Consider the following 23,238-nt stretch of genomic DNA (forward strand, 5'->3'; position numbering starts at 1 on the left):
TGGCCACCCTGTTGCCAGGAGCTGACGGACATCAAATCCATGTCCACTCGAGAGGGAGGATCACCTGCCTCTAAGGAGCTTAAGAGTGAAAGTGTTAGTTGCTGAGTCATGTCTGACTCTGCAACATATGGAAGATAGCCCACCAGGCTCCTCTGTCCACGGATTTCTCCAGGCAAGAACACTGGAATGGGTTGTCTTTCCCTTCTTTAGGGGATCTTCCTGATCTGGGGATCAAATCCAGGTCTCCTGCATTGCAGGTGGATTCTTTACCATCTGAGCCACCAAGGAAGCTTGGGCTGCGGTCACTGGGTTTTGCAGGCCCTGAATTCAACCCAAAGTTGAGCTGCTGCTGCCTCATAGTTCAGGGCTGTCATAACAGGGCCCAGAAGGTGAAGTCCTTCTCCCACACCCCCAGGACCTGACCTGTCCTTCACTGCTGCCTTCCTATGCTACTCAAAGGTGCAGGATGATCTTAGGCCGGGCCTGTTTAGACAAAGGCTTTTTCTTCTCTGCAGCCCAGGATGGGCATTGCCAGTACATTCCAGGGACCAAGTAGGACCAGATAAAAATATTTGTCCATTATTGAATGGACAAATAATGACAATAGCTATTTTTTTGGCCCTAAATTGATAAAAAGGTAAATACTATAATCTCTATCATAGCAGTTAATAAGGGACACTGATTCAAAATTTCCTTGGTATTTGGAAAGACTTGATCAAGCATAACGTTAATATTGTCCTTCATTACACTTACTGGACCACGAAATCCTGGAGGGCCAGAGTTTCCTTTCCACCCCTGTATAGAAAGACAGTTACAAATTATGAGCACACTAATCAAAAGTATTTACATGTTAGGTATACTTAGAAATCAAAAAGCATAGTTAAACAAATCTATGCTAAAACTGATATCATTTCTATGAAATGTACAAGTCAAATTAGCACGAAAGGGATATTGACTTTTGATTATTTTCCTGGAGGGCCATATCTCAGGCAGAAATCTTATCTATAAGGTCTGGAAGAAGTGGCTCTTGTTCTCTAGGTTTCCTCCACATCACTCCCTTCAAAGGATGCTTGCATCCTTGCATGCTCTCCCTGTTCGCACCTGGACTAGAGGCACAGGGAAGCCAGGCCATGGGTTGTAGGCAATTGTAGAAATAAATTGATGTGAAACACAGTCCACAGTTCACCAATGATGACCATTCAGTTCATCGTGACCCAGGTTGAGACTCACAGGGTTCAGACCATGCTTGACCTCCGATGAGCCGATACTTCCTCCAATTACAGGTCCCTTCCAACTCCTTTCTCATGGGAAGCTAAAATCCCACTGGTCCTAAGCCAGCTTCCACTACACAGAACAGGTTTAACATCTTTCCCTTCAAGTGTTTAAATAAAGCCGCCACAGCTCTCCTTTCTTCCTAACAAATATGCTGAGGTATTTTATTGAACTCTGACTGCAGCTCCTTGCATTGAGTTTCAGGATGTGGGGAGGAAAATGGTGAGAAAACCCAACCAATAATAAAAGCTGAAAGCAGATGTCAGGAAGGGAATTACCTTAATGCCATCTTCACCCCTTAACCCAGGGAAACCCCTGTCTCCTTTGGCTCCCTAAGAGAAGAGCAAAGTGAAGAGATCAGAAGACACACTGATAATCAATTTCTTCTGTAGCAAGCAAAATGCTTTAAACTCCTTTTGGTGGGGTTGGGGGGCGGGGGAAGAGTGTTCAGATGACCTCTCTCCACAGAGAGGGCGTAACACTAAAGGTGCATGCGTACTCAGCCACTCAGTTGTTTCCATATCTGCAGCCCCACGGACTGTAGCCCACCATGATTGACTCTCAAAAACCCTTCTTGGTCTAATACGACTGACTTTCATTACTTCAATGGACCAAGTCATGACTTCATGACTTTACCTCAGTGCCAGGGAAACCAGGGGCACCATCTTTTCCAGGCTTTCCCTAAAACAAAAACAAAAGAAAAACATGTAACTTTGGATACTTTAATAAACACGAAAAACTTAAATGATACAATCTCTTGATCTTAGGCAAGAAAGCCTAACTGAGGTTTCCTTCAGTTATTAGAAGGAAAAGCTATTAATTGCAGAACTGACGATGACCTTCTTCTGCCAGGAAAGGCAGAAGCCAGTGAGATTGGGAAGTTAGGGAAGGTCATGGGATTCTCCAGGCAAGAGTTAGATATGACTGAAGCAACTTTGCACACATACAGTATTCCATTGTATATATGTACCACATCTTCTTTATCCATTCATCTGTCAATGGACACATGTTGTTTCCATGTCCTGGCTAAACTAAAGTTAGCCATCCAAGCTTAGAAAGAAAATCAGGGAAGCGCTGAGCAGAGAAGCAAGCAGGAAAATTCAGAGAGAGGCGTTCACAGTCAATGTATTTATTTGCAATGTTGGCAACTCCTTGAACTGCAGACGTGTCTATATCTAAATACACATATAAAAGGAATTTTACAGTGTTTAAAGAGACAGAGCTGTTTAACTATTATGGGATTAACTATTATGGTACTTACCTTCCATCATACAATTAAAAACAACATTAGTTGAATATTTTTCTTAGAAAAAATATACTTTTCCCAGTGTATGATTTTTAGCTTTTAAACAATGAGAGTGCTGCATGCTGGGTACTATGGGCTAAGTCATTTCAGTCCTGTGTGACTCCTTGTGACTCCATGGACTGCAGCCCACCAGGCTCCTCTGTCCATGGGGATTCTCCAGGCAAGAATGATGGAGTGGGTTGCCATGCCCTCCTCCAGGGGATCTTCCTGGCCCAGGGAGTCTCATGTCTCCTGTGTTGGCAGGCAGGTTCTTTGCCACTAGTGCCACCTGGGAAGCCCTAAGCATCTTATACTTGCCACCTATAAAGTCCTGAGTACTGACTAATTTGGGGCTTCCCTGGTGGCCCAGATGAATCCACCTGCAATGTAGAAGACCTGGGTTCCATTAATTTAGGCTGCACACGACACTGATTTCCAAACTCACCTGTGGGCCTGGTTCTCCAGGAGCACCTTTTTCTGATCCATAAGATTCTCCAGGCGGCCCCTGAATCAATGAGAGTTAGGTCAAGTTTTGTAAATTACTGATCTTTGACTTACATCGATTTTTATTAACTTTTCCCTTCCATTAAAATTTTTGAAATGATGGGTTATCTAAGTGAGACATTTTATTTATGAATATCAAATTAAAAACAGATGCTATAGAATCAGATGCTGAAGATAAATCACAAGATGGGTGACAGAGGGTGCATATAAAACAGTGCAGGGATTTCAGCTAGAAGCAGCCATAAGATAATTCTAGTATTTATGATCCCTGCAGTAAAATGCTATCACGCTTTAGCTAATATTAAGCCTTAAAGGTAGGTCATACATCAAAATATGCTCCAAGTTTCTACTTTTAGTTTCAAGGGAACAATATGATTCTAAGTGACCTACGGAGGGTCCAGGGGGTCCGGACTGTCCCATGGCTCCCAGGTCTCCCTTCTCTCCCTTGAGGTCCTGTCACAAAAACAAGTTGAGGTCATGAGAAAGAGAGCAAACAAGATATTATCGACTACATTTGGAAAAGTCCTCTAGCTGTCCAATGAACTGGATTTTCAACTTACATATATACCTCCTATTAACATATCACCATTTCTCACATTTTGAATTTTATACCTGTTAACCCCCTGAAACAATACTCAAACATTCTGTGTGCTGGATTTTATTTTTTGAATTGAGGTATAGTAGATTTGGCTGAATAAATAGCAGATTTACAAATATTATATTAGTTTCAGGTGTACAATGTAGTGATTTAAGATTTTTGTATATTATACCCCATTTATATTATAAACCACTGGTTGTATTCCCTGTGCTGTACAATATATCCTTTGTACAGTCTCTTTTTTAAAAAAGAAAGTAATTTAGATCAAACTATATTAAACTAATTTAACTCCTGAATCAGTTTTCTATAAGCATAATCAGATCATTTCCAATATATTTTACTCTCATTTTTAATATATTGAAATTATTTTCACTGAGATCAATTATTTTCTGAGTAAATGCTATAATGAGGATTTGAGTCAATAATCAGGTTTGTTTTGGCCTTATCACATTTTATTAATATTTTGTAAAAATATAATTTTCAAAAACATAATTTTTTAAAAAGAAATTTTTATCCCTTGGGTCAAATCTCCCAGCTCTTAATGTTCTCAAGATAAGATTTTTTTAAATCAATTTTTCAGCCAATAAAGCTTTAGATTTTATTAAATATACTTTTGTTGATTAATTCTGAAAAGTTCAGTTATTTTCCTCAGGCAATATTTTTTCCAGTATTCAATGAGAGTTATTATTTTGGTCATATAGAACTTCGCCATGTTTTAACTTATCAGTTTTGTTTGATAACGTCTATCATTAAAAGTTAATTATATTGAAAAGTGATGGCTAAGGTATTTCTTTTAGGGTGATGAAAATGTTCTAAAATGCCCACGGTAAGTTGCACAACTCTGTGAATACATTAAAAGCCACTGAATTGCACATTAAATGGGTAAATTATATGTTATGTGACTTATACCTCAATAATGCTGTTAAAAATTAATTATAATGAAAATCCATGAATTTCTTCTTTAAAATGGTGAAAATCACAGCATGTAAATTATATTGCAATCAAGGTATTATCAAAACAATTAATCATAATTTTAAAAAAGAGAAATGATTTATGTTTACTTCTTAGTTTGTTTAGTTACTCAGTCTAGTTTGACTCTTTTTGACTTCATGGACTGTAGCCCTCTAGGCTCCTCTGTTCATGGTGTTTTCCAGGCAGGAATACTGGAGTGGGTTGCCATTTCCTTCTCCAATTTCTTAGTTAATCCACAGGAAAATTATTAGCTTCCCTCTCACTCCCTATTACCTGTCCCAGACATTTCAGGATCAACCTAGTGTCTAGGATTGGGGTATTATGCTGTGATGCAGTTCTGAGCATCTGATTCAATTTTGTTCCCCAGTCCTTCCAGCTACCCCAATGTGAGAGCAAAAAGCACCTGATAATTTCAGAATAAGAGTCATGGTGTCCTTGGAGAGGAATGGGGGCCACAGTGTCTTGGGGTTATAATGGCAGGGTAAAAACATCCCATTTGATTATGATGACACTCCACCCTTATTTTTAGGCCATTACCACCCTTCCCTGGTGGCTCAGTGGTAAAGAATCCACCTGCCAAGCAGGAAACACAGGTTCAATCCCTGGGTTGGGAAGATCCCCTGGAGAAGGAAATGGCAACCCACTCCAGTATTCTTGCCTGGAGAATCCCATGGAGGGAGGAGCCTGGCGGGCTACAGTCTATGGGGTCACGAGTCAGACATGATTGAGTGACTAGATAGCAAAACCACCATCCAGTTGGATCAGAGACATACACCCATTGTGTTACCACCTATTCAAAAATACACACTGAAAACCCAGCCTGTGTTAGGAACAGTGAGAGGGATGAGGATAAAGGGTAAGCAAAATTAGATTGAGGCTCCTCCTTCAACAGTCTTGAAAGTGGCTTGCCTTGGGTCTTCTCCACCTCATGTTTTCCAGTTCTTGAGTAAAAGACAGGAAAAGAATAAAATCCAGAGACCTGGCTGGCTGGACTGGAGTTAGGTGTTGTTATTGTTTTTAGTCACTAAGTCATGTCCGACTCTTTGTAACCCTGTGGACTGTGGCCCGCCAGGCTCTTCTGTCCATGGGATTTCCCAGGCAAGAATACTGGAATGAGTTGCCATTTCCTTCTCCAGGGGATGTTCCCAACCCAGGGATTGGACCTTTGTCTGCTGAGTTGGCAGGTAGATTTTTTTACCACTGGGCCACCTGGAAAATGGACTTAGGTGACAGAGCTTATAAAAGAGGTAAGGGATCACAGAGCCTCATGGCAGAGAGGGGAAGGCAGGAGCCTAATAATAACACAGAAGAGTTACCGTTCTGTTATCAGGGCCGGTTAGAGTCACAATAACTGTTCCTGGTGGTCCAGGGGGTCCTGTCAATCCTTTCACACCCTGAAGACAAACACACTCAGGAATTACAAAAAAGCTTAAGAGATCTACATTTCCTCTTTAGTTCTTACCTAAAAAATAAAGCAAACAAAACTTGAGACACAGCAAATGCTTTGGTTTCAATGTGACTTAGTAAATAAAATGTGTATTCGTAAGTCTTTTGTTGTTGGTGGTCAGTTGCTCAGTTGTGTCTGACTCTGTGATCCCATAGACTGCAGCACTCCAGCCCTCCCTGTCCTTCAGCATCTCCTGGAGTTTGCTTAAACTCATATCCATTGAATTAGATAGTTAGATGCTATCCAACTATCTCATCCTCTGTCGTACCCTTCTCCTCCTACCTTCAATCTTTCCCGGCATCTGGCTCTTTGCATCAGGCAGCCAAAATCCTGGAGCTTCAGTTTCAGTAACAGTCCTTCCAATGAATATTCAGAGCTGATTTCCTTTAGGATGGACTGGTTTGATCTCTTTGCAGTCCAAGGGATTCTCGAGTCCTCTCTAACACCACAGTTCGAAAGCGTCAGTTCTTTGGTGCTCAGCCTTTATGGTCCAACTTTCACACGTGTACATGACTACTGGAAAAACCATGGCTGTGCCTATGGAGCTTTGTTGGCGAGATAACGTCTCTGCTTTTTAATATGCTGTTTAGATTTCTCACAGCTTTTTCCGAGGAGCAAGTGTCTTTTAATTTCATGGAGGCAGTCACCATCCACAGTGATTTTTGAGCTCAAGAAAAGAAAGTCTGTCACCCTTTCCATTGTTTCCCCATCTATTTGCATGGGACTAGATGCCTCAATCGGAGAAGGCAATGGCAACCCACTCCAGTACTCTTGCCTGGAAAATCCCATGGATGGAGGAGCCTGGTAGGATGCAGTCCATGGGGTCGCTGGGAGTCGGACATGACTGAGCGACTTTACTTTTCACTTTCATGCATTGGAGAAGGAAATGGCAGTCCACTCCAGTGTTCTTGCCTGGAGAATCCAGGGACGGGGGAGCCTGGTGGGCTGCTGTCTCTGGGGTTGCACAGAGTCGGACATGACTGAAGCGACTTAGCAGCAGCAGCAGCAGGATGTCACAATCTTCATTTTTTGAATGTTGAGTTTTAAAAGCCAGCTTTTTCACTCTTCTCTTTGACCTTCATCAAGAGGCTCTTTAGTTCCTCTTTGCTTTCTGCCATAAGGGTGGTGTCATCTGCATATCTGAAGTTATTGATATTCCATCCAGCAATCTTGATTTCAGCTTGTGCTTCATCCAGCCTGGAATTTCTCACAGTACACTCTCAGTTCAGTTCAGTTCAGTCACTCAGTCATGTCTGACTCTGTGACCCCATAGACTGCAGCACGCCAGCCTTCCCTGTCCACCACCAACTCCCGGAGCTTGCTCAAACTCATGTCCATCGAGTCGGTGAGGCCATCCAACCATCTCATCATCTGTCATTCCCCTTTCCTCCCACCTTTAATCTTTCAGGGTCTTTTCCAGTGAGTCAGTTCTTCACATCAGGTGGCCAAAGTTGGAGTTTCAGCTTCAGCATTAGTCCTTCCAATGAATATTCAGGACTGATTTCCTTTAGGATGGACTGGTTTGATCTCCTTGCAGTCCAAGGGACTCTCAGGAGTTTTCACCAATACATAATTCAAAAGCATCAATTCTTTGGCATTCAGCTTTCTTCACAGTCCAACTCTCACATCCATACATGACTACTGGAAAAACCATAGCTTTGACTAGATGGACCTTTGTCAGCAAAGTAATGTCCCTGCTTTTTAATATGCTATCTAGGTTGATCATCTTTTCTTCCAAGGAGCAAACGTCTTTTAATTTCATTTTGGAGCCCCCCAAAATAAAGTCTGTCACTGTTTCCATTGTTTCCTCATCTATTTGCCATGAAGTGATGGGACTGGATGCCATGATCTTAGTTTTCTGAATATTGAGTTTTAAGTCAACTTTTTCACTCTCCTCTTTCACTTTCATCAAGAGGCTCTTTAGTTCCTCTTTGCTTTCTGCCATAAGGGTGGTGTCATCTGTGTATCTGAAGTTATTGATATTTCTCCCGGTGATCTTGATTCCAGCTTGTGCTTCATCCAGCCCGGCGTTTCTCATGATGATACTCTATATATAAGTTAAATAAGCAAGGTGACAATATACAGCCTTGACGTACTCCTTTCCTGATTTGGAACCAGTCGTTCCATGTCTGGTTCTAACTGTTGCTTCTTGACCTACATACAGATTTCTCAGGAGGCAGGTAAAGTGATCTGGTATTCCCTTCTCTTTAAGAATTTTCCACAGTTTGTTGTGATGGATCACCGTCAAAGGCTTTAGTGTAGTCAGTGAAGCAGAGGTAGATGTTTTTCTGGAATTCTATTGCTTATTCCATGATCTAGTTGATGTTGGCAATTTGATCTCTGGCTTGTCTGCCTTTTCTAAATCCAGCTTGTACATCTGAAAGTTCTCAGTTCACATACTGTTGATGCCTAGCTTAAAGGATTTTGAGCATTACTTTGCTAGCATGCGAAATGAGTGCAATTGTGCAGTAGTTTGAACATTCTTTGGCATTGCCCTTCTTTGGGATTGGAATGAAAACTGAGCTTCCAAATTTGCTGGCATACTTAGTGCAGCACTTTAAGAGTATCATCTTTTAGGATTTGAAGTAGCTCAGCTGGAATTCCATCACCTCTCTAGTGATGCTTCCTAAGGCCCACTTGACTTCACATTCCAGGATGTCTGACTCTAGGTGAGTGATCACACCATTGTGGTTATCTGGGTTATTCAGACTTTTTTGTTCTGTTTTTACCTTATTGGAGTATAGCTGATTAAGAATGTTGTGATAATTTCAAGTGGACAGCAAAGGAACTCCGCCATATATATACATGTATCCATTTTTTTTCCCCAAACTCCCCTCCCATCCAGGCTGCAACATAACATTGAGCAGAATTCTTTGTGCTATACAGTAGGTCCTTGTTGATAATCCGTTTTAAATACAGCAGTGCATACATGTCCATCCCAAAGCCCCTAACCATCCCTTTCCCCCATCCTTCTCCCTGGCAACCATAAGCTCTTCTCTAAGCCTGTGAGTCTGTTTCTGTTTTGTATACAAGTTCATTTGTATCATTACTTTTTCAATTCTGCATATAAGGGTATCATCAGATATTTCTCCTTCTCTGTCTGACTTACTTCGCTCAGTATAACAATCTCTAGATCCATCCATGTTGCCACAAATGGCATTATAAAACGTGTTGTTTACTAAGGAACCTAAAATATTTTGCCCACAAATAAACCACAGTATATATATTACCCGCTCTCCTTTCTGTCCTAGCACGTTATCACCCATGTGACCCTGTAAGAAAAGACAAAACCAAATTATCTTTTTAATGAATACAAATATACAGTCTAAGCCCATTAAAGTTCCAATGTTTGTAACTGAACACTTACATTTTAATCATAATGTTAGGACTGTAAAAGTTACTTTATTGCTTGGAGTAGAGTGGCAACATGTTTCTTTTAAAAGGAGAGATCTTAAAGTGCAGAAAGTTGAAGGGAGTTACTTAAAAACGCAAGTGATGGCATGAAAGGGTGTGGGGTGGAGGAGGAAACCGGCTCAGAGGACCTTTTTTTTTGGCTTAGCCAGACACCAGCTAGTTTTGAATCTGCTGGCTGGATACATAACTTCTGGTGCCCTGTTTTCTAGTCTTAAAAATAAGAGGGATGTGTAGTTGAACTTCAGGATTCTGAAATTCAAAACTTAACAGAGAACTAAAAACAGAATTAAAGCTAACCTGACTTCACTAGTAAGTTAGAACATGAGCTAAGTCTAATGTGAATCATCTCTCTTCAGTAAATCTATCGTTTCAACCAATGTCTCTTTGTTTCTTTGCTTCTGAGTTTGCAGATTTTCATCCCATTAGGCCACAAGCAGCAGAGAAAAGCTCAGGATGACGAATCAAAAGATTTTAAACTTTAGTTCTGCCAATTACTGTTTGATGATTCACTTAACCTGAACCTGTTCATCTCACAGAGAACGTATGTGTGTGTGTGCGTGTGTGTATATACACGCACATCAATGAAACAGTAAATGTGAAAGCACCTTGGAAAGTACCCTACACACAAAGGCTTACCTGATAGTAAGAGATACTGTGTTCACTACTAATTTCCTGATGAGGCTCAGCCCTCTCTCAACATTTTTTTAACTTTAACTAATGAAGGAGATCAGACTATCCAGCTCCAAAATACACCACTTTGGCAGAAGAACTCTTTTTGAGCTGAAGGCATTTGAGAAACAGGGAATGCAGAAAAAGTTCTCTCCTCTCTCCCTGGGCCTCAAGGCTGGGCACAGATTTCCCCGTGTGAATGTGTCACCCTCCCCTCTCCTGTGCACAGAAGAGAAGACAACTCATCATGGGAGACAACACCAGCTTAAACCTGCATAAACAAACTTCACTGAAATAACCCTTATCTTCCACTAGTTTCCCCCATATATTTACCTTCCCACAATTTGTTGCCCCTAGAAGCTCACAACCCACTTCCTATGTCTTGATACTTCACCACAAATGTATCACCCTTTGTTAAAACGGTATACAAGCCTCTGGGTCTGATTGCTTCTTTGGGGTTTTCATTTCATTTCTGTGAGGTCTCCATATGCATATGAAATCAACCTTTTTTCTCCTGTTAACCCAGTCACTGAACCTAAGAAGATAGAAGAAAAAGTTTTTTTTTTTTCCCCAATCCTAACAGTTGGCTTTTGTAACAGAAAGACATGCAGGACCCTGTTTAATGAGCACATGAACGGTCATCTTTTATTTTCTTGTATGAAAATAACTAGAAAATAGTTATCGGTTGGTTTTGGGAAGCAGCCCAGTACAAAAATGTATAAGATAAAGTACTGGGAGATCAGCAGGACTATGAGAAATGGAAACTTATAGACTAGGAATCCTTGCTCTTTTCCCAACAAGGAGCTCCATATAATTGAATTAAGACTCTTTGTATCAGAGATCAAGTTACTGAAGTGCAGGGAAAGGAGAAGAAAGAGGTGGAGAACTGTTCACGTCCCTGCTGGGGATTCTTGTGAGTCCCAAAGAGAAGCCCCGGCAGAGACCTGCATGTGCAATCAGACTGAGTTGGCTTTTAGATTGGTTAGGATGTTCTGGCTGGTACAACATATAGATTGCAATCTACCTTAGGTCCTGGAGGTCCCATGGTTCCCGGAAAGCCCTAGAAAAATCCATCAGTTAAAATTACAGCAGGTAGTGCACCAAACCTACAACATGTTTAAAATCTTTAAGCTATGATTCTTTTATTAGTTACAATGTCTATTGCAATGGTGGCTTCATACTCACAAGGAATCCTGGAGGGCCAAGTGGACCTGCAGGTCCAGGAAAACCTGGAAGGCCTGGCAAACCCTTTAAATGAAGAGAAGAATTAGAGTAAGTTCAAATTTACTTCTTACTGAAGAACAATGTCCATTAGTTAAATGCCTTACATTATTTTAGTAAAATCAGAGCATAATGTTTCCCATTTACGCCTGCAGTTAATTTCAGTAAAGGCCATGTGCCATGTATAACTACCAGGACTATTCTTGCTGGTACTACATAGGGGTACCACCATCCTGGTGGTACTATTTCCAGAAAAATGACCAAAGCATTTGCTTTACTTTAGAAGACTTTTAAGATTTTTAGAAAATTTTCCTCTCCCCGCCTCTCTTTCTGTCTCTCACTAAGCATGCTCCTAACTCTGGATCCTTCCACCTGCATTCCCTCTGCCTAGAATCCTCTTTCCCCTGATGTCTATCTCTATGACTCACTTCTGCTCCCTTTTCTTGTCTTTACTTAAACATTATCCTTTCCATGGGCCTTCCTGCATATCCAATCTAAAGCCACAGCACTCCTTCTAACCTAGACACTTCCTATCCTCAACCCAACATTAATTTTTCTCCTCAGCATTTATTACTATCTAACACAACACACATGAATGTGAGAGTTGGACTATAAAGAAAGCTGAGCACTGAAGAATTGATGCTTTTGAACTGTGGTATTGGAGAAGACTCTTGAGAGTCCCTTGGACTGCAAGGAGATCCAACCAGTCCATCCTAGAAGAGATCAGTCCTGGGTGTTCATTGGTGGGACTGATGTTGAAGCTGAAATTCCAATACTTTGGCTACCTGATGCGAAGAGCTGACTCATTTGCAAAGACCCTGATTCTGGGAAAGACTGAGGGTAGGAGGAGAAGGGGACAACAGAGGATGAGATGTTTGGATGGCATCACCGACTCAATGGACATGGTTTGGGTGGACTCCAGGAGTTGGTGATGGACAGGGAGGCCTGGCGTGCTGCGGTTCATGGGGTCACAAGGAGTCGGACACGACTGAGCGATTGAACTGAACTGAACACAACACACAGGAAGTAATTTACATTTTGAAATATTTTCTCCTTCTAAAAGGCATGTCCCATGAGGGCAAGAATTTTGGTTAAACTGTTTTTGGGGATTTGTGCACTATGGTATCCCAGAGCCTAAATAGCTCCTGGTACCTAACTGGCAGGTGGATGGTAAGAGGGATTTCTTATAGAACTGAAGGTCCCACTCTTATACCTTTAGCAGTAGCATACTGTAGTACATTGCCAATGCTCAACACACATTTAAGGGATACATCGTGTCCCAGATTGCTACTGTCTCCTCTTTCTAGATCCCCTGCCCTCAGCATCTGACCCCTTATTGCTTCCTAAGGAAACAAACAAGCAAACAAGAAACAAACGAAGAGCTATCGACTTTTGCGTCTTTTCTCAAAAGCCTTCGACTGGGCTTCCCTGGTGGTCCAGTGGTTAAGAATCCGTCTTGCAGTGCAGGAGACACCAGTTTCATCCCTGATCTGAGAAGATCCCACACGCCACAGGGCAAATAAGCTCTTGAGCTGCAACTACTCAGCCTGTGTGCCATAACTGCTGAGGCTCGCACGCCTTGAGCCTGTGCGGCACATCCAGAGAAGTCACTGCAATGAGAAGCCTGCACACCGCAGCTAGAGAAAGCTCGAGAGCAGCAACAAAGACCTAGCACAGCTGAAAATAAGTAAATAAGTAAAATTCTCTGATGGCTTCTAATCGCATCACTGTTCAGTTTGGCAGCCCATCCATCACCAGCTGGCATGGCTCACTGGATGGACGTTCAACAGCCTTAACTCAAACTCTTTGACTTGCTCAGGCAAATACCAACCTCTACTCAGGAATTTCTACATGTATTTCTGAATTAAGATATTTATGATTGATTAATCTGAAAGTGAAAGTGAAGTCGCTCAGTCGTGTCCAACTCTTTGCGACCCCTTGGACTGTAGCCTACCAGGCTTCTCAGTCCATAGGATTTTCCAGGCAAGAGTACTGGAGTGGGTTGCCATTGCCTTCTCCAGGGGATCTTCCCGACCCAGGGATTGAACCCGGGTCTCCCGCATTGTAGGCAGACGCTTTACCCTCTGAGCCACTAGGGAAGCCCTAATTAATCTGAAAGTTAGTATCAAAAGACTCCTTTGAATCAGGAAGTAAAGGATATTCGGGGGAACAGCTGTTTCTTTGTATCTATTCTGGATCACCCTCAGGCTACAAGCATAGATATCAGAAAGCAAACTATTCAGCAGGAGAAAGATGCATTTAAATAAAATATTACTATCATGCATACTTTACAATAGGACTGTTATTTAATATTACAGTTTTAAATCGCATTCAATGTGGGATACAAACCTATCCTGGATTTTGACAAATACTAAAAGGAACATAACCATTCCTTGAAAACTCCTCCTTAGATTGAAGAAAGCTTGGGTGATTGAGACTTGAGAAGAGACTAAAATACATATGTACAAAAGCATCTTTTTTATATGAGCTTAATGTAGTTTCTTATAATGAGGTGAAAGTTTTAGAATAAAATGAAATATATAAATAGGAGAAACATGAATGTGAAAAATATTTTTAAGAGGGTGAGAAAGATATAGGGAGAGGAAGAGAGAGAGAGAAAGAAGAGAAAAAAAGAGGTGGAAAGAGACAGAGAGAGAGATGGAGAATGATAGAGACCTTCTCTGAAGTGTGTACCTGGAATCCAGGAGCTCCTGGCAACCCAGGGTCACCTTTTCCATCAAGGCCTACACCTTCTCCTTCAGCAGGAGCACCCTTGAAAAGGAAATTCATCAAACATCAGCAGCATTTTATCTTCAAGACATCTTTAAATGATTATTCAAGGTCATACTGTTTCAAGGATAAAAGTGCTTCCAGGATATATACTTACAGAAATGCTATAGGATTTTTTAGTTATTCTGTTTTGAAGAATTCAAAGCATTTTCATGTTGTCTAAAACTGACCATTGGCTATAGAGGGAAGACACAAGAATAATACACCATTTCCCAAGACACCAAAATGAGTGGCACTTCCTGACCTAGAATCTGGAGCCTTGAGCATAAGATCAGTTCTCCTTCCCCAGACCTTATTTTCCTAAAGGATGATACAAAGCTTGCATTCCTTAAGACATATTTATGACAAGAAGTAGAAGATGCTCAATAGGAATAAATATAATTTCTGAATTAATCATGAAATCTGATTTGTAATGATATATCTTAAGAGATGTGCCTTTAATATGTGCAGTTAGAGATTTTTCAACAACAACATGCCACAAATCACTTACCTTTTCTCCTTTCAAACCAATGACACCCTAGGGAAAAGAGCATCATATTAATAACTAGAGGCAAACCAAATACAGAACATCCCTGCTTTGTCCTTCTCTCTGCTATTCTGCCTTCTCTTCCTGCTGCAAGCTTCCTATTGGCTTTTACATTTGCTCAAGTCTTTCTCATTTAAACAAAGTGTATGTCAGTCGCTTAGTCATGAGACACCATGGACTGTAGCCATTAGCCCCCTCCGTCTATGGAATTCTCCAAGAAAGAATACTGGAGTGGGTCATCACTCCCTTCTCCAGGGGATCTTTCTGACCCAGGGATTGAACCTGGGTCTCTCACACTGCAGGCAGATTCTTTACCATCTGAGCCATCAAGGAAACCAGTCTCCCCCAGAATACACTGCTTCATCCTGTCTTACCTATCCTTTCTGTCATCTATAAATTACTCACTTTGTTCATCCCCACTGATTCCTTAGGCCCATATCTGCCTCCTGCCTCCATCTGTCAAGGAAATGTTGTTGTTCATTTGCCCAGTTGTGTCCAACTCTTCGCGAACTCCATGGACTGCAGCACACCCAGGCCTCCCTATCCCATATCCCTTGCTAAAGTCTGCAGTGACTTTGATGTTATAGAAACCAAGGACAAAACATTCGTTCTTGTTTTACTGAACTTCTCGACAGCACTGAGAAGCTGTCTGTTACTCGCCTTTACTGGAATTTGTTAAAACAGAGATGAAGCCAAAATGGAATCACTCCTGCTAGGTCCAGTGCAGCAAACCAAGACTTAATACCTGCCTTGACTATGGTTTTAACCTTCTCCAGGAATTGACCTTTGACTGGCCAACCTGGAACTTCCAGGTCAGCACTAATAAGATACTCCACCCAATAGCCCCTTCTGTTTCCCTTAACAGGCTACCTTGTCTAAGACAATGCCTTCTTTGTTAATAAAACAATACATTCTTTGCTAAGAATGTCAGATTTCCATTCTCTCTCTGACTTTAAAATCCTTTGCTATCTATGGCTGGAGGCAACTCTTTCTTTGCTGGATAGGAGAGAGCTGGGTTTGTGAATCATCCAATAAAGCCGGTTAGATGCTCAGATTTACTCAGCTGAATTTTTGTTGTTTAACAATATCTTTCCTGGGCTTACAGAATCCAACCCTCTTGCTTTTCTTCTACTCCCAGGGCCCTTCTTCCTTTACAGGCTCATTGTCCTTGACCTCCCTTCACATGCTAGAGCTCTCGAAGCCCCACTTTCAAGGCCCTCTCTCCTCTCTCCATCCTTGAGTCACGACCACCCATCCAGGTGTCTCCCATTGTCTATCTCAGATCTCCACTTCAATGTCTCAAAAGCAAAACAAAGTCTCAAAGTGCAAACCCCAGTGCATTTATTCATTCCTCTCAACTACTGGGCTCCCCAGGTGGCTCAGTGGTAAAGGATCTGCCTGTCAATAGAGGAGATGCAAGAGACTTGGGTTCAATCCCTGGGCCGGGAAGATCCCCTGGAGGAGGGCATGGCCACCCACTCCTGTATTCTTGCCTGTGAAATCCCATGGACAGAGGAGCCTGGTGGGGTTGCAAAGAGTAGTCAAATGTCTACTGTTGACTGGCTTCAACTTCCCCAAGGTCATGACAGATTTCTGTATATGATCGCTTCAAAGGAAACTCTGTGTCTTGGATGGGGAGTTAGAAACATAAACCTACCGGTATTCCTGGGTAGCCTGGTGTCCCCCGAAGTCCTGGGAACCCTGGCTCTCCCTGGAAGACACATGACGCTTGTCATTCTTCTTAGTTGTTCTAGAACAGCCTATTGTGATATTTCCCCTGTTCCTTGCTTCCAACCCTGCAGCAGTAAATTTAGACAAAGTAACCCAAATTCCTCACAACTACTGGATCATGAGGCTAAAGACTAGAAAACCGTTATCTTAATTGAAAACAGGATTAGAATCTACTGTTTCTCAAATTGTGCATAAATGGCAAAAGGTTAATTGTGCCAAGAACTTTTTAATGGCTGCTTCCTTGAAATTTTTGTAATTAGTCCTTTCATGGCCACCATCCTGGGGAAAAGCAGAGTGCAGTCAGGAGACAAAGGAGATGAGTGCACATCGGAAAGCTCAGTTTTTCTCTTCCAACTTTGCATTCTAAGCTTCAGTTTCTGGTTTATATACAATCGCAACCTCAGATGCAAATATCTGTTTGAGCCCTAGTCATCTTTCTGTGGGAGAACACGAGAGAACTTTCTTAAAACATAATCTGAAAGCAAGATGGGTGGAGGGAGGGGGGATTGGGTGCAGGCAGTCAAACGGTACTCCAAACTCCCAGCTATAAGATAAACAGTCCTAGGGATACAATGTAAATGTGAGAAATCTAATTAATGCTGTTAATTTTTTAAAGTTAAGAGAATGGAGCCTAAGAATTATCACACACAAAATGTTTTCCTTCTTTAATTTCGTATCTATAAGAGATGGTAAGCTTACTAAACTTATGATGATAATCATTTCATGATGTATGTAAGTCATTATGCTGTACACCTTAAACTTAGGTAGTTCTATGTGTCAACCATATCTCAATAAAGCTGGAAGAATAAAGAAACAAGCATGAGGAGAAAGAAAATCATCACCTTTCTGTCCTGAAGACATATACCATTGGTTCTGGCCAAAACAACATCTCAAGGAAGGGCTAGGCCATCTCATTGCTATGTCACCCAGGTTTATTCATTTAGCAAAACACTAACTAACCACCTCCTGCGTGAGAAGATACACACCTTGGAACCATTGCATCCTGGCAAACCAGCAAGTCCATAAGGTCCAGGATGGCCCGGGATGCCCTAAAAAACAGAGAAAGTCTCAAAAAGAAAATATAATCAGGCTCTGGGGCAGGTAGAAACAGCGCAGAGCACACAGTAGGAAGAGACAGGCTAATTTAGATAGTTATTTAAGTATAAATGGTTATTTAAATAGTTAAGTAGTAAACTGGCTATTTTAGATAATTTAAATTAAAATCATAGGAAATAACATAGGCTAATTAAAACCATAAATTATCAAGTGAGATATATTATTTAAGATAAAGCAAAAGGTCTTTCTATACAAAATGAGTCCATTAACATGCTATATTAAGCTGGGGAAAAGGAGAGGAGGGAAGTGTTCACAGTGGTAACTATCTGATTATTTTTATTCTGTGCTATTAAGTAGATTTATCCTATTCTATTCTATTCTGTCTCATCCCATCCCATCCCACCCCAATCTATTCCATTCTATTATGCTTACATTTCAGGAAATGTAATTTGACTTGATATCCTATAAATCCACACTCTTAATACACTGTAATTCTGACATTTTCATCATGTAGCCAAAACATTATACTCATTTTCTTGTGTTAGTGCTTTAACATCTTTATTAAAATGAGCTTGCTTATTATTCCATTTACACATATTCTCACTACTTACTGGAAGTCCAGGAGGACCTGAAAATCCTGGTAATCCAGTTATTCCCTAAAGACATAAAAAAGAAGAAAGATGGCAAGAAAAAAAACTAAAAATGTTCAACCTGTAAACAAGACATGATTTATCATTCCAATACCCCCATTCTGTAACTATAATTGGGAACAGCTAAAAGCGATTTGAAACACACAAAAAAGCTGGACAAACTTTGTAAATCTTACATTTATATAACTTTTAAATAGACATGATTAAGATCATTTTTGGCTTTGGGGGGGATAGATTTTTTTAAGGCATAATTTGCATAAAGTGCTCCAGTCTTCCACAAACAGATTGAGGAATATTCACCTGTGTACATACGCACGTTTTGGTGATTCCCACCCAACCAGACACAGAACCTCTCCACCACCCCATATGGTACCCTCATGCAACTTTCCAGTCGATTAACACCTACCCCCAAGTGAGTAACCACTATGTAGATTTCTACCATTATAGACTGCTTTTACCTGCCCTTGAACGTCATCTACAGAATTGGCTCACACACAACCTACTCCTTTGTGACATCTGTATATCTTTTACAGTGCCAGGGTTCTTTTTACTTTTTAAAACAAGATTTCTCATCAAACAAGCAGGATAGACTGGTTAGACTACTAACCCTCACGCCTTTGGCACCAGTCAGTCCTGGAGATCCTGGAGAGCCCTAGATCCAAATGCAAAAAAACAAGGTAAGCACTGTGACAATTACTCGGCACTAATAAGCCCGTACATGAAAGGTCCTGGTTTTATTCACACGCCACACAGTTTTGCTCTTGCGATTATTTCATTGTTAACACGGTTCAATTGCTTGCTTGTTTCATTGGCGCTATAGTTATGTATCCGAAAGGACAAACAGAAATCCATTCATACCCCTGCTACTCAAGGTGGGGGGTCCAACAGTAGCATCATCTGGGAGCTTGTTAGAAATGCGCCATCCTGGGTCTCCCCCACCTCCCAGACCTATTGATTCAGAATTTGCATTTCAACAAGATTTGATGGTGATTCTTGCTCACATTAGTGTCTGAGAAGGGCTGCGGGAAAAGCCCCACATTAGCCAGACAGCTGCCGTGGGCTGATAAGGATGAATGACACAATTACAACGGCGGATGAGAATGGCAGGCAATATTTCTGCGCATGAGAACTACTTTATTAACAAAATGTGCCTGGCAGGCACAAATAAATAAATAGCAAACCGAGAACTGCCTGAACCAGAGATAAACTTGCTTGGAACACACAGTGAATACACATGGAGGTCCTGTTTCTTAGAGAATAGCCCCAAACAAAACTGTTTTAACGAAACCACTTGGTGTGAAAGTTCCATTGTCATCCAAAAGTTTTTCTTCATTCCTGGGAGTTTCAGTATGTTTTGGTATTTCTGATTATTTGAGGACAGGGTTGTTACAGAGACTTCTGAGACGGGACCATCAAGGCCAAAGTCAGTCTTTCTTGTCTGAAGCGGAATTCCTAGGTGCGTGACCATGACCCCCTCCTCTGCCGGGGGCTGTCTGTAATCTGCAGATGCCAGAAGCGTGACTTGCAGGCTTCAGTTCGCCATTATAAACTGTCTCATATAGAAAATATTCAGAATGAAGACCTTTATAAACCTGCAACACCTTTTAATCAGGTTTTAATATTCTCTGATTGCCTATCTTTGGTTCAATTATCATTTGTGGCTATATTTTTAAGCTATGGGCTTCCCAGGTGGAGCAGGGGTAAGGAATCTGCCTGCCAATGCAAGAGACTCAAGAGATGTGGGTTCAATCCCTGGGTTGGGAAGATCCCCTGTAAGGAAACGGCAATGGCACTCCAGTATTCTTGCCAGGAAAATCCCATGGACAGAAGAGCCTAGTGGGCTGCAATTCACGGGGTCAGAAGGAGTCAGACATGACTGAGCACATCACAGAACACAATACAGCCGCTCTAAGCTATAGTTTACTATATCAGTTTTCTGGATGAATGTTATGGAATACCTACACATCATGTAACCCACACAAAGCACCGTGTGTTCACAACTATAATTTTAATCCATTACTGACTTCTCTAGAGAAAAGCTAAGGAAACCAGCAGAACGGAGTACAGAAAACAGAATAGGAGTGAGTTAGCATTAGGCTGATCTTAAGTCCAGTGCTGAAGTGACAAATTCCCTTCCAGGGAAATGGAGGGAAATCTGAGACCACACCCTGAAGGAATGGAGCAGAATGTTCAGACACTAAACATGTCTGGAACCAGACACTAAATATCCAGAATCGAAACGACTTTTTTCATATTAGGATTAGAGAAAGCAGGAATGAAGAAACAGAATGCATACATGAACACAGTAAAGTAGAATCCCTGGAAAACAGCAAGTCTTGCAACTGTAGGAATGGGTTTAATTTCTTTGACTGTAGGAATTTGATTCTGGCATCATATAATCCTGGATTTGAACTCTGATTTTACCACCTATTAGCTGTGTAACCCGGGACAAATTGCTTCATCCTCTGAGTGTCAGTTTCCTCATCTCTATGATGAAGATAATAATATGTCACCATCCTCATGACCAATGAGATCAATGTGAGGAGTAAAAGAAATCCAGTCAAGAAGAAAAGTCCCAATGCCTCAGTGCCTGACTCAGAATAGGGGAAACACACTGACTGAAACTGCCCACACTAGTCAGGCACCATGGTAACTATTTGTGTGTTATCTTACGACAGGAGGGACTGGTAAGGAACACGGAACTAATAAGCTACCACCAACCGGAAGGCTTGGGAAAAGTCAAAAGGAGACACCATGTATCCCAGAATCCTCCTCGCTGGAATCCATCTTGACTGAGCGATGCGTGTGCCACCAGGAAGGACCCTGAGTCAGAATAATTGGCCAGAGACAACCCGGAAACTAACCCCATCAATAAAACCTGAGCCTGCAAGCCACACGGCAGAGCAGTTCTCCTGGGTTCCCTTACTCGGCTGCTGTCCACTCGGGTGCCTCTTCTCAGTAAAGTCTCTTGCTTTGTCAGCTCGTGTGTTTCCTCGCATAATTTATTTCCCAGTGTTAGACAAGAGCCTTGGAAGGGGTGCCCCTTCCTGCAACAAATTCACATAAAATGTTACCTAAATATTCTGTAACATTCCTTAGGAAATTTAAAAAGATTTAAAATTATAATTTAAAAATTATAATCACCCTCACAACTTATTAGTTAGTTCATAGCTTCCGGGGAAGCCAGCAGGCAGGGGAGTGACCCAGAGGGTGCGTGAGAGTCCAGGCTTGAGTCCAGGCTTAATTCCACAGCAGAAAAGAGCCATCAGCAAATCTAGTGGTTATGCAGTTATTTAGCAAATCCTCTAGGGCATTTATTTAAACAAAGCCCTTTGTTGTATCACAGACTTTAGGATAAAAATGTGTGATGAGTGTGAAGGGCGGTGGGCTCTGGTAAGAACCTTAGGAGGCCCGACATTGAAGAACCCAGCTGAGAAACAGGAACTTGGGAAAGAAGGAAAGCATTGGGGAGGGGAGAGAAGAGAAAGGAGGGTTCCAGAAACAGGCCTGTGTTTCAAGGAGAAAAGAGGGAGCCTCACAGCTGGAAACAAAACAGAGGGGTCCAGGCCAGACAAAAACACAGAGTATTCTCCACTGACCTTTTGGGGGTAGAGCGCAAAGTGGAGGTCATGGGTTTTCAGGGAGGGAGCAGAAGGCAAATTGTTGCTGGCTGAGGAGTGAGTAGGAGATGAACCACAGCCTGTGTGGTTGGTTCTTTTTTTTTTTTTTTTTATTAAAGAAGTCTGACAGATAGGAAAGACAGAAAGGATGGCAGTCCTTGGATTATAGTGTTGAAAAGATCCAGAGGAAGTTATATGCTGGTATGGGTTTTGCATAAAGATGGAAAGAGAAAAACCAATAACAAAGTTGACATAGCTGAGAAAGAGGACACACCATCAGAATGTGATTCTAGTGGAAATCCCAGTGACCAGGATACTGGTAGAGGACAGGGCTTGAATGGAGGCAAAAAAACCCTCACCAGGGGCCAATGCAGGTGTTCAGTTCAGTTTGGTCGCTCAATCGTGTTTGAGTCTTTGAGACCCCATGGACTGCAGTACGCCAGGCCTCCCCATCCATCACCAACTCCTGGAGTTTAACCAAACTCATGTCCACTGAGTCGGTGATAGTATCCAACCATCTTATTCTCTGTCGTCCCTTTCTCCTCCTGCCTTCAGTCTTTCCCAGCATCAGGGTCTTTTCAAATGAGTCATCTCTTCAATGCAGGTGTTCAGTTCAGTTCAGTTCAGTTGCTCAGTCGTGTCCGACACTTTGCGACCCCATGAATCACAGCACACCAGGCCTCCCTGTCCATCACAGGGACGTGAGTCAAACTCACGTCCACCGAGTTGGATGCCATCTAGCCATCTCATCCTCTGTCGTCCCCTTCTCCTCCTGCCCCCAATCCCTCCCAGCATCAGAGTCTTTTCCAATGAGTCAACTCTTCGCATGAGGTGGCCAAAGTATTGGAATTTCAGCTTTAGTATCAGTCCTTCCAGTGAACACCCAGGACTGATCTTCTTTAGAATGGACTGGTTGGATTTCCTTGCAGTCCAAGGGACTCTCAAGAATCTTCTCCAACACCACAGTTCAAAAGCATCCATTCTTCAGCGCTCAGCTTTCTTCACAGTCCAACTCTCACATCCATACATGACCACTGGAAAAACCATAGCTTCGACTAGATGGACCTTTGTTGGCAAAGTAATGTCTCTGCTTTTGAATATGCTATCTAGGTTGGTCATAACTTTCCTTCCAAGGAGTAAGTGTCTTTTAATTTCATGGCTGCAATCACCATCTGCAGTGATTTTGGAGCCCCCTAAAATAAAGTCTGACACTGTTTCCACTGTTTCCTCATCTATTTGCGATGCAGGTGTGGAGACCCCTAAATCAGGAAGTAGGAGGACGTAGAGCTGAGGACTGAAAGATACTGATAGTCTTTTCTTTTTTTTAAATTGGAGTATAATTGCTTCGAATTGTGGTGGTGGAGAAGATTCTTGAGAGTCCCTTGGATTGCAAGGAGATCAAACCAGTCCATCCTAAAGGCAATCAGTCCTGAATAGTTATTGGAAGGACTGATACTAAAGCTGAAGCTCCAACTCTTTGGCC

The 23,238-nt window shown here is 41.8% G+C and overlaps 1 protein-coding gene across 3 annotated transcripts in view; it reads right to left on the minus strand.

Annotated features, from left to right (window-relative positions):
* COL4A3 (collagen type IV alpha 3 chain) overlaps positions 1 to 23,238 on the minus strand; it is a 162,202-nt gene that overhangs the window by 52,041 nt on the left and 86,923 nt on the right. For 2 of the 3 annotated variants that reach the window (XM_070385729.1, XM_070385723.1), the window contains exons 4-18: positions 18,743 to 18,787; positions 18,097 to 18,141; positions 17,416 to 17,478; positions 16,356 to 16,409; positions 14,663 to 14,689; positions 14,077 to 14,154; positions 11,347 to 11,409; positions 11,186 to 11,221; positions 9,309 to 9,350; positions 5,948 to 6,025; positions 3,452 to 3,514; positions 3,003 to 3,062; positions 1,909 to 1,953; positions 1,551 to 1,604; positions 754 to 795 (exon numbers count right to left, since the gene is read on the minus strand). In XM_070385729.1, coding sequence (XP_070241830.1) covers positions 754 to 795; positions 1,551 to 1,604; positions 1,909 to 1,953; positions 3,003 to 3,062; positions 3,452 to 3,514; positions 5,948 to 6,025; positions 9,309 to 9,350; positions 11,186 to 11,221; positions 11,347 to 11,409; positions 14,077 to 14,154; positions 14,663 to 14,689; positions 16,356 to 16,409; positions 17,416 to 17,478; positions 18,097 to 18,141; positions 18,743 to 18,787 — 795 coding nt within the window. Of the gene's footprint in view, positions 1 to 753; positions 796 to 1,550; positions 1,605 to 1,908; positions 1,954 to 3,002; positions 3,063 to 3,451; positions 3,515 to 5,947; positions 6,026 to 9,308; positions 9,351 to 10,593; positions 10,697 to 11,185; positions 11,222 to 11,346; positions 11,410 to 14,076; positions 14,155 to 14,662; positions 14,690 to 16,355; positions 16,410 to 17,415; positions 17,479 to 18,096; positions 18,142 to 18,742; positions 18,788 to 23,238 lie in introns of those variants that run through there. The other variant, XM_070385737.1, reaches the window with a different exon arrangement.

The sequence above is a fragment of the Bos mutus genome, chromosome 2, assembly GCF_027580195.1.
Source record: "Bos mutus isolate GX-2022 chromosome 2, NWIPB_WYAK_1.1, whole genome shotgun sequence".
Lineage (NCBI taxonomy): Eukaryota > Metazoa > Chordata > Mammalia > Artiodactyla > Bovidae > Bos > Bos mutus.